The 12,129-nt window shown below is 37.8% G+C and overlaps 1 protein-coding gene across 2 annotated transcripts in view; it reads right to left on the minus strand.

Annotated features, from left to right (window-relative positions):
• LOC308508341 (nmrA-like family domain-containing protein 1) overlaps positions 1–12,129 on the minus strand; it is a 34,067-nt gene that overhangs the window by 15,884 nt on the left and 6,054 nt on the right. Inside the window, exon 1 of one of the 2 annotated variants that reach the window (XM_081074802.1) lies at positions 1,277–1,426. The exons of the other annotated variant lie outside the window; for it this stretch is intronic. Within the exon in view, the coding sequence (XP_080930928.1) occupies positions 1,277–1,316 (40 nt within the window). The 5' untranslated portion in view covers positions 1,317–1,426. Of the gene's footprint in view, positions 1–1,276; positions 1,427–12,129 lie in introns of those variants that run through there. 2 annotated transcript variants of the gene reach the window in all.

Below are 12,129 nucleotides of genomic sequence, written 5' to 3' on the forward strand. Positions count from 1 at the left end.
GGCAGCAGCCTCCTAAAAGGTCTCCCTGTTCAGCCCTTGACCCCTGAAGTGTCTTCACAAAACAAGCTGAAATGATCCCATTAATACTGATGTCATGTCACTCAGTCCACTGCTCAGAATCCTTTAATGGCTTCTCATCTCTTTCAGGAAAAAACAATATTCTCACCGTCATCACTCTAATACAATCATCCTCATGTCCCATTTACCTTTTCTTTAAAGACAACATCATACGTGGCTATTGGATTTTGCAAATTTATTTCTCTCTTCTTCCTACTCTAGCCCTTTCCTTCCTTCAAACAAAATTCCTGTGCTTGTAGATCTCATATTCTAGTATGGAGTGACAGATAGAGAAGAAATCAGGCAGAGAGGGCAGCCAGACTGCGGCAGGGTAAAGTGGAGTAGCAATTTTAAATATGGAGGTCTGGAAAGTGCTTACGGAGAGGGAGACATCTGAGCATAGACATGGCTGACACAAAAGAGAAAAAAGTATGGGTAACCAGAGGAAAATTATTCTAGGTTGAGGGGACAGCCAGGGCAAAGGACTTAAGGTGGGAGCATGTTTGGGGAACATGCAGAGTAAGTACAGGGGAGTGGTAGAAGATGGGGGTCCATTAGCTGGACTTCGCATTTTACTTGGCATGAGGTTGGGGGTTGGCGTAGGAGCGTTTTGAGCAGAGGCATGCCATGACCTGACAGTTTCAAATGGATCACCAGGAGGCTGAAATGAGAACAGACTGAAAGGGAGTGGCCTGATTTGATCAACATTTTGCAAAGATGGCTCTAGCTGGAGAGCAAATTGTAAAGGAGGCAAGAGTGACGCAGGGACAGTAGTTAAAAGGCTTGGTCAGCTGTCCAGATGAGAGAAGTCAGTTAGCACATTCTCCTCACATCCACCCATCCTTTCAGTTTCGAAAGTATTGGTCAGGCACGTGGATATCCCCTACAAACCCACAGGCCTCTCACACTTGTTCCTTTTACTTCTCAGGAAGTAAGTAAAGTCTCCAGAGTATAACTTACTTTGAAAAGAAATTTATACCAACAGTCAGCACATGAGAAAGAGAATATGTCAGTTGTCTTTGTCTTGCTGAGATCATTTCTGACAAATCCAATCACCCCGCCCCTTTACCACATCAGAAACTCAACAATAGGACATTTTTCTTCATTTCCTCCAAAGGGCTCTTTGTTCAGCCCACGCTTGCAGACTCAGAAGTTAAAAACATGAAGACACTAAAGTAAGCAAAGTCAGCATGCACTTTAAAAGCAAGGAGTTTTTTACCTGTCGCTCCAAACACTGCAATTACTTTCTTGCTGGTCATGTTACTGGATAAAAAAAGAGTTCGTGGAGTAGCCGATAGCAGAACTTTCCTCAGAGCAGCAACAGCAGCTGAAATGCTTTCTCTTCGAGCATGAGAATTATAAACCACATCTGATTACCACACCCCTTATTGTGCCCCTCCCTCGTATAGTTTTTGTTGTTACCAGCGAGCTTACTCAGTGTGACACTGCAATTTTCTAAATGAAGAGTCCTTTGATCACTCACTCAGATGGTCAGCAGATGTGTATTGAGTGCCTTTGGTATCTTAGGCAGTGAACTAGAAGTTCTGGTAATCCAGATCTTGTAAGCAAGATAAACTAGTAAATAAAAGTACAGTAGACAAAAGTGGCAGAGGGGACATAGGTTATGGAAGAAAGATGAAAAACCCAGACTGGGGGTGCAAAGAAGGTTGTTCAGAGGAGATGATGCTGGGGTTGGCCAAAGGACCCCATGAGTTATTATTCAATCAGGGAAAATTGGAAGAGAGACCATCCCATGCAGAAAGAACCACACGTCGCCAAGTTCAAAAGCACGACCATCATGACACAAGGCTCTTGATGGCTGCAACAATTCTATGTGAGTGGCAAGAAGTAAGGTGGGAAGGAAGGCAGAGGCCAGAACACAAAGGGCCTGGTAAGCATGGAAGGAGTTGGGATTTATCCTGATCCTCTGACAGCGGGGTGGAGGCAGGGTTGAAACAAGACCATGCTGGACCTGGAATACTGTTAAGGAGATTAAAGAAATGATACAGGTGAGAAACAACAAAGGCTGGAACAGAGACAATGTTTGGGGTTGAATTGTGTCCCTCCAAAATTTCTATGTTGAAGTCCTAACCTCCAGTACCTCAGAGTGTGACCTCATTTGGAAGTAGGACCTTTACAGAGGTAATCAAGTTAAAGTGAGATCTTTAGAGTTGCCTAATCCAATATGACTGGTGTCCTTAACAAAAGGGACATTTTTGAACACAGAGATAGGTACAGAGGGAAGATACAGGGAGAACAGCATGTGAACATGAAGATGGCCACCTACAAGCCAAGGAGAGAGGTCTGGACTAGCTCCTTCCCTCACAACCGTCAGAAGGAACGAACGAACCCTGCCAACATCTTGATTTTTTAACTTCTGGCCCCCAGGATGGTAAGACAATAAATTCTGTTGTTTAATCAGCCCACTTTGTGGGATTTTGTTATGGTAGGTCTAGCAAACCAATACAGGCAGTGACAATGAGGGTGACGTGAAAGAGATTTGGGAGGTAAACTGAGACGTTCCTTGTAATTGGTTAGATGTGGAGAAAGGGGAAGCAAGGAAGAGAAATGACCAAAAATGACTGCCAACTGGGTAGGCAATAGAGGCGCAGGAGCGAGGCTCCGGGCGAAATGGGTTCTGAATTGAACCTCTTGGGTTTGAAGCTGCAGCTTGTTGTGTGATTGAGAGATGAAGAAGTGAAAAAAGCAAGTATACACGTCTCCTTTAAGGAGCCTTGCTGTAAAGGAAATGAGAGTGAACTATGGTTACAAAATGAAATGGAATTTTATTTCAATAGGAAAGACGTGAACATGTTTGTGGGTTAAAGGTGGTTTTCACCACCCTTCATAGTCTGCTTTATTTTTTTCATAACACTTATGACTTACCATGTTACAAGTAGATTTCTTTGCTTATATGTTTATTTCTTTCCCCCTTCCCCAACTAGACTGTGTGCTCCACAAGGGCACTGACATTTTTTTATTCAGTTGCATATATCTCCAGGGCCTACAGCTATATGTGGCACACAGTGGGTGCACAGTAAATATTTGTTGAATAAATGAATGGAGTTAGGTTCCTAAGGAAGCTGGAGAGCACGGATTGTGCTGCACAGATGGAGAGGTGCTGAGAACAGCAGCTACTGCAGGGATACCTGGGACCCTGTGCCAAACAGATCTGAGGACGGACCCATCATGGACAAATCATGGATCTGCAGCCCATCTGCCCCTTGCCTTTCCCTCCACTCTTCCACTCACATTGCTTGCCCCTGACTATCTTTGCAAGAGGACGCAGTTCTCCTAACTGCTCCCCTTGTGCTCCCCTCCACCCAGTTGTAACCCACTATTAAACTGAAAGGTAAACTCTAGAGTTGTTACAGATTGCAAGAATTTGGTCATGCACACCTGTGTGTTTCAGAGGCTAAGTTGGATAAGCTGAATCCAGAGGGTCCAGTAAGTAGAAAATGGTATGTTCTCATTTCTAAGATAAAGATACTAATGAAATCAAGTCAGCTATGTCACCAGAAAGATATAGAGTGCCTCGGCTCCCCTAAACTACACACAATCCTACACTAGCAATACGGAGAATTTCTTAGTACCATTCCAAGAAAACATGCAAAAGAGACAAAGATTTATATTCAAGGTAGTTTATCCATAGCATTATTTGTATTAAAAAGAACTGCAATCTAAATGTCTGCCACTAGGGGATTAGTTAAATAAATGATGGCATAGCCATAAGACAGAATGGCATATTTCCATTAAAAATTACGTTTTCTAAGAATTTTCATAAAATGGGAAAATGCTCAAAATATAAAGTTATATGAAATCAGCAGAATAGAGAACTACATATGTAGTGTGATTCCAGGTTATAAAGAAAAAAATTACATACACACACACACACACACACACACACACAGTCTAAGAGCAGTTGAGTGATTTTTACCAACATGTTGGTGGTAGAGCCAAGGGACAAGTGACAGGGCATGACATGACATTATTGCTCGGACACTTTGATTAGGGCATAGTACTATGACATGCACATTGCAAAAGCTGACTGAAAAAAAATTTAAAAATCTGTGAGGACATAGCAGCACTATTCATGGTAGCCAAAAGTTACCAACAACGCAAATGTCCATCAAGTGTAGAATGGGTGGCATATTCATACAATAACATCATCAACAATAATGAATAAACTATTGCAACATGCAACAACCTGAAAGAATCTCAGAAATAAAACGTTGAGCAAAAGAATAAAAGAATACCTAGCAAATGATTTAGTTTATGTAACATTCAAAAGCAGGAAAAAATAATCTATGGTGACAGACGTTAGAATAATCGTTACTTTGGGGGGTAGAGATTGGAAAAAACTTAACAGGGCTTCTGCAGAACTGGTAATGTTCTATTTCTTGACCTAGGTGTTGATTGCATGTGTGAGTTCATTTTGTGAAAGTTATCAAGCTGTACAGGTAAGATTTTTGCAATTTTCTGTATGTACCTCTTACTTCATTATAAAGTTTTATAGATTACTTTAAAAATAATCTATAAGAAAAAACAAGGAGCTAAAGTGACCAAACAAGAAAAGTTAAAATGGGCAGGTACCAGCCTGTAAACACTTACACTGAGTGGAAACAAAAAACTTTGGCTTTTTAACTAGGCACATCCCTCCCTACCAGGGCAAGTAGGAACATGGTAGCTATTCAATAATTTCTCAATTTTATAATAGTAAATTTAAGCTATATTATTGGTGTTCTGAAAAGGGAAAAATCACTTGTCAGTTGGAGAGAAGCTAAGTAAAGCAACAAAATCAAGGGTAGTGTTTATGAAAGGCCTGGTATTCTAGATTACGCATAGATAGGAATTAGGGTTGTTGAGCTGGGTCAGAAAGGTATTCCTAGTAAAGGAAAAAGCTTTACAAGCCCATGACTGTTTTAAGCATAAAAAAGTTTAGCTGAAGCTCTTTGCTTTTGTTTTTGTTTCTCAGATTTTAATTGATTTTTCTTCTTTATCAAATAATGCATTCTCAATGAAAATTTGAAAAATTCTGGTAAGTGTAAAGAATTAGGAACATTTTTCTCATACTATCACTACTCTGAGGGAACCACACTTAGCATGTTTGGTCTCATAATTTTAATGCATTTTTTCCTTCCATCAAGATAATGCTTTATTGAACAATTTGGTATCTATTGAGGAATAAAATAAAGATGAACAAAAATAAAAGTAAGTAAAACAAAAACATGTTAGTATATTCAAGACTTTATTAATCAGGATGCTTATTTACAAACAACAGGCCAGATTATGGAAATTATTCAAAAGATATGGTTCAATCTTAGAATCTTCAGAAATGCTGAGAACACAGCTCAGAGAGTCTGAGCAGCTAGAATGTATCTCAAAATGATATCATAGAACTGGTCTGGCAAAGATATCATGGCTGCCGCTACTGCGCACAGCCATCTCAGCCCATAACCACTTATACTACTGACTCTAGATATGGGCCAGGACAGTTAGTACTGCTACCCTACCCCACTGCGTCTGGTAACCACAAGTAGCTGCTGCTGTGGTCTCTACCCATTTCCATAATGTATTCTGTACAATATTGGTTCCTTTGCATCACTAACTTCTGATTCCAAGACTGGCATGGTACCTAGCTGCAGTGGAAGCAAGTATCTGGGATCCATGGCTTCTATAATGAAAACAGATTCTGCTGGATGTGGAGATACCCCCAAACATAGGGAAGGAATTCAGATGCTAGGTGACTGTAAGACAGATAAATTTCCACCACAGTCTACCCCTCTGGTTCCCCAAAATCAACATATATGTTTCTTCCTACACTTATACTACTTTTAAAACAATAACATCTAACATAATACAACTACCTTTTGTACTTTTAAGCCCTTGGAAAAGCAGTTAAAACTAAATCTCAGTTATTGCACTCAGGATAACCTCAGGATGTTGCTCATCTTTCTTTTAATTCTCTTAGATTCCATCTCGAAATTTTGTCCACTATTATTTAAATTATAAAATTAACAAGCATCTTTTTCTATATAAAATATAGAGGGAAAGAGAGAACAAAGACAAAAGTTAGTCCAGAACATGTAAATACGTATATGAAAACGACAGATGTTAAAGCTCTGATTTGTGAGAGCATTTGACATCTTGCTTCCCAGCAATTGTCATCAGTTTTAGCTCAAATAAACTCTTATGAAAATTGTCCAAATAAATAAATAAATACATAAAGTCCTCATTTGTGCTACTGAATCCAAGGCCATAGTTGGTATTTATAACTTGCCATCTCAATCACTCATTGTTATCTTTGCTTATAGCCAGCAGCACCTCAGGAGATCAAACCTTAATTCTAAGACTTGAATTCTTAGTGGAATTCAGTTACATTTTAGAATTATATCTGACTGTATAAGGTTACTATAGTTTTCCATGAACTTTTACCACTAGATTGGGCAGTACTGGTCAACAACCCACCAAGTATTATGCCTCTTTCTTAGCATTGCAACTAATGGTTCTTCTATTTGGAGAGAAACCAACTGATGCCCAGAAATGTCACTGAGATGACATGTCATTGTAACTTCATGGCATTCTTCTCCCACCCTCTGGTATATTTGTTTTGTTTTGTTTTACAAAAGCATCTAGGATAACTGTTTCCAGTTCTAAAGATCATTGCATCCTAATGTCATCAGCATAGTGGACTAGTGTGTAATAGCCTGTGGACTGATGAAATCATAAAGGCTCCTATTGCAGAGCCAGAGAGTTGACCTAACCTTGATGGTGGACAATGAAGGTGTATTGCTGTCCTGCTAGGAAGAAGGCATTCTCAGTTTATTGGAATCAAGAATAGATATAATTTGTTAGATCAATAGCTACATATCAGTTACCAAGACTTACATTTGTTTCCCCTCCAAAAAGAGACCCTGTCAGGAACAGCAAATTCAACTGGGGTCATCACTTGATTAACTTTTAGGTAATCCACTGTCACTCTCTAACACCCCTCTATGTGCCTTTTGCACTGTCAAACTTGGGGGTTAAATGGGTCTAAGATAGGACCATCTTTGTGTCTCAGAAGTTTTTGATGTTGGCACTAATGTCTATGAGCCTATAAAATTTCACTATGTTGAAATTCACTATGTTGAATTCCAGGGGCTTCCACCTGGTTCTTCCTACCATAATAACTCTTAATTTATAGGTCAGAAAGACAAAACGGGGATGATGCCACTTGCTTAATATGGTAAAATTTCTATGCTAAAACTCCAACAAAACAGTCAAGTTCAAAACATCAATTGCCAAAAATGCAGGAACATATTATTGAGAAGCTAATATAATAAAATGATTGGGGTGAGCCAAGCTAGTCTAGGCCCAACTATCCAGATCCAGTGCTTTCCAAACACATCCAAGCATGTTCTGGTTGAGGTTTGGCACCACCTGGAAATGATCTAATCTGGTTTAAAAGTTAATAGGGGTGATTCTGAGTCCTGTGGATGGCCAGGACTTCCAGAATAACTACAATAACTCCAGGAATATCTTGACTAGTTGGCATTTGTTTAATTGGTCCAAATTAGAAATAGTGGGTCATCCTCTACCTCATATTATCTACAGAAGCTTTCTACTGATAAAGAACAGTCACTATCGCTCTATTTTTTAAAGGTGGTGTTCATTTCATGAAAGCATTTCTCAGTGTTTCTGGGTTCTTTCAGGACATAGCTAGAGGGTAGGTGAAGATTGCAAAAGAGAAATCCACTACAATGTTCCTATTTCTTTAAATCTTTATATTTCTCCTTCCATCTTCTATCAAGCAATAAGAGGCACACAAAATTGGAAAGGAAGAGATAAAATTATCATTATTTGCGAGCGAAACAGCAATAGAATCTAGATATAAACTATTAGAACTAATAAAGAAGTTTTCTGCATATAAAATCAACAAACGAAACCAATAGCATTTCTCACACCATCAAGAACCAACTAGAAAAGATAATTCAAAATAAAACACTATTCAAAGTAACCAAAAAATGTAAAGTATTTGGGCATTAATGAGGACTACATAAGATGTCTTGTGAAAAAAAAACTTCAAAACTTTTATGAAAGACATAGAATTTCATCTGAATAAATGCAGAGACAGCCATATTCTTGAGATGAATGGCAATATCATAGAGATGTCAATTCTCGCCAAGTTAACCAATAAATTTGATGCAATCAAAAATCAAAATTTCACATGGATTTTTTTGAGGAATGCAATAAATATCTCTAATTTATTTAGAAAATAAAGATTTATAAATAAATAAGTCAATCTTTTAGAAAAAAGCATAAAGAGAATGTATCAGTTAGGTATAAACCAAAGAAATGGAACCAGTAGGAAATATATATTAAAAAATTCATTGCAAGAATTTGGTTCACATGATTGTGGGGGTTGCCTAGGCAAGTCTGAAATTCATAGGGCAGGCAGGCTCTCAGAAAAAGCAGGCCAAAACTCTTAGGCATGGCCTGAAGCTGTTATCCACAGGATAAATTTCTTCCTTAGGGAAGCCTCATCTCTGCTCTCAAAACCTTTAAACTGATTGTATCAGGCCCACCCAGTTTGTCTAAGATCATTTTCCTTACTTAAAGTCAGCAGATTAATGGACTTGAATCACATCTACAAAATACCTGCACAACACCTGGAATAATTAGCCAAGTTGACAGATCAAAAAGACCATCACAAAGTGCTACTTGTTCTACCAGTTTTGAAGAAATACTATCAAGCCTTACTAATAATTTTTTAAAAAGCAGTATTGTTGCAAACACAATCAGACCCATGAAACAGAGTACTAGATAGCTTAGAGATAGACCTGTCTATATGGGAATTTACTATTTAAAAAAGGCAGCACCACAAAGTTATTAATTAAATAAAAAGTTATTTTTTTACAAAGTTATTTAATGCCCCGTATGGTCATACGTTGCTTAATGATGGAGATTTGTTCTGAGAAATGGGTTGTTAGGCGATTTCGCCATGTTTGAACGCTTGGGGGCCAAACATGGCCATGATGAACAAAACAACATGAGATTAAATCAAGCACAAGAGAAAATGATGCAATCGAGAGACATGGTAAACATGGGATATATGAGGCTGCTGCTGGCATAACACAGCATACTGTTTTACAGTAAACAGTTTTTTAATCAGTAGAAAGAGTACACACTAAACTATGATATAAAGTATAGTATAATAAATACACAAACCAGTAACATATTCATTTATTATCAAGTATTAGTTATTGTACATAACTGTATACGTTTGTAAGATGGCAGTGAATAGGTTTGATTAGACCAGTATTACTACAAACACGTGGGTAACGTGTTGCACTGCAATATTACAATGTCTACGAGATCACTTGGCAATAGGGATTTTTCAGCTCCATTATAATCTTACGGGACCACCATCATATATACAGTCTGACGTTGACTGAAACTGTATTGGAAAAACTGGTGATATCTATATGGAGAAAAATAAAATGACTTATATCTCACACCACACACAAAAGTAGACGCTAGATAGAATTCAACCTGTATGTGATAGATGAAAACAGTAAATAGGAGAAAGTATAGCATATCTTTGTAATTTATAAGCAAGGACTTTATAAACAAAATCTCTCAGTACACTAGTAGCCCATTTAAGACCTTAAGAGGGAAGGTATCAAACAAAAGAGCTACAGCACAAGAGTCGCCATAAGACACTGAGAGGCAAACCATGCAATCTAAATTAAAGCCACCAACTCCGGGCTGGGAATAGTAGAGAAATGCCATGAGGAGGAAGCAAGTGGGAGACACCCCACTAGAAATTTCTTGGACTAATCAGGAGAAATTGGGGCTAACCGGGGATGAGGGATAGAGTTACAGAGATTTAGCTGGTTGAGCATCAAATACTGGTTTGTAACTGGTCATGTGACCTCTCACCTTGTCATGCTCATGTGGTCTGAAAGGATTTGTGTTACATTTTTTAAAAAACTTAGTCTACTCTTTGAGTCTTTTTTTCATGGTGTTGGCTCTGTAAATATTCTAGTGAAGACAATATTAACATTAAGAAATTTCATTTTCCCATAACAAATCAGCAAAAGAAAATCTCTCATATCATATTTGTCTGATAAGGCAAATATCAGAAGACTAAGAGAGTTTTACCCTCTCTTTCTCTTCTGTTCAGATTAGATACTTTGCTCCTGCATGTCAAACCCTGTTTTCTATGTTTTCTTGTTTTCATAATGAAAACTGCCTAATTACTAAAAATGTTTAAATAAAATCATCAAAAGAAAAAAAACCTAGAAGAAAATGTCAGGCTACCTTTCTCTTATTTCAGGATGAGAAAAGACTTTCTCAGCTTTAATGTAATAAAGAAATTCCTAACAGAAAATCTGTAGTTCTGATTACATGAAAATTTAGAATTTTTTGTGCTCGATACAAACTGGGATAGCTGCCCAGCTCACAATGATTTCCCATTGACCATATTCATGCTATTACTTCTTTTTCCAGTAAGTGACCTGCTTCCCAGCATAGGTCATCACATGACCCAGGCTAGCCAGTCATAGCACCTCTCTCCTCCCAGATCCTATTCATTTTTTCATGTATTCGTTCATTTCACACTGTTTATTGAGTTGCGATTCAAAGATCAGCAGGCAAGCCTTCTTGAAGCTTAGAGTTTTGGGGGAAGTCAGCATTAACTAAACACTTCAACAAATAAATATATGATTACAAGAATTTCAGAATACTTATTTTTAAGTACTCTGAAGGAAAGGAAGGTGGGTTTATGAGAACATATATCAAATAAAATAGATGTACCAGAGATAGGAAGGAGGGCAGTTAATACTGGGGGGGGGGTGGCACTGGAGAATAAAAGGTGAAGAATAGGTAGTAATTAACCAGGTGAAAGGGATAGGGGGGCGGAGAGAGAATTAAAGGCCAGGAGAACCACCACCACCATTCGGTGGTAAAAGCAATAGATTAGTAGAGATAATTCCTGTCACTGGCTGTTAAAGAAATGCAAATGAAACAATTTACAAGATGTCATTTTTCACCCATTAGATTAGCAAAGTTTTTCATTTTGATTGCAACTGTATGGTGAACATTAATGGATTGTGAGTAGGAATGTAAATTAATACAATTTTTCTGGAAAGTAATTTCACAATGTGTTTCAAAAGTCCTAAAAAAAATCATACTTGTTGAAAAAGTATTTCTCCTAGGAATCTATCCTAAGCAAAAAAATAAAAAACTCAGATATAGATTTATGTACAAAAATATTCATTGAAGCATTACTTGAAATGTTGAACAATTAGAAAAAACAAGAAAATTATTAAATAAATCATGTACAGCCATATAGTAAAATATTAGACAGCCAACAGTGTACATGCAAGATTTAACATCACTTGCATACTCAGAGAAAAAAACCTAATTAAATGTTCCATTGCCAACAAAATTGTTTAGTGTTCAGTGCATAGTTTCTTAATTACTACCCATTGAATAAAAATTCATGAGTGAAAACAAGTATGATTTATAAATTCCAGATGGATAAGATTTTAATGTATATCCAATTTTGTATGTTATCCAACTGCCGACTTGACAACTTCCACTTTGGTTTCATAGCATCTTAAACTTACTGAGTTCAAAAGCCAAACCCTTCTACCTTTCTCTCCTTCTTTCAGCCTTTTCCATCTCAGTCTGGAGCACCACAGCCCCCCTAACCCCTTCTTGACAGTTTCTATCCCCTTACCCTCCTACAAGTCCACTCAATTCTGTCCTCAAACTAGATTTAAAATCCGTCTGTTTCTCTTCATTTCCTTTGCCACCACCCTATTGCAATGGTCTCTTTCCTGGACTAATGCAATAGCTTCCTAACTTGTCTTCTAGTTTTCATCTCCTTCCAACCCATTTTCCATCTAATGGGGAGTGTGATTTTATAAAAATCGATTCAAGCCATTCCTTGCTTAAAACATTTTAATAGTGTCCCACTGCATTTAAATAACATCCTACATCCTTTCTATAACCTGCGTAATAATTGCTAACTTATGGGCTAGGTAATTGTTCAAATCCTTTATATTTACTAACTCATGGAAT

This window comes from Rhinolophus hipposideros, assembly GCF_964194185.1.
Source record: "Rhinolophus hipposideros genome assembly, chromosome: 2".
Lineage (NCBI taxonomy): Eukaryota > Metazoa > Chordata > Mammalia > Chiroptera > Rhinolophidae > Rhinolophus > Rhinolophus hipposideros.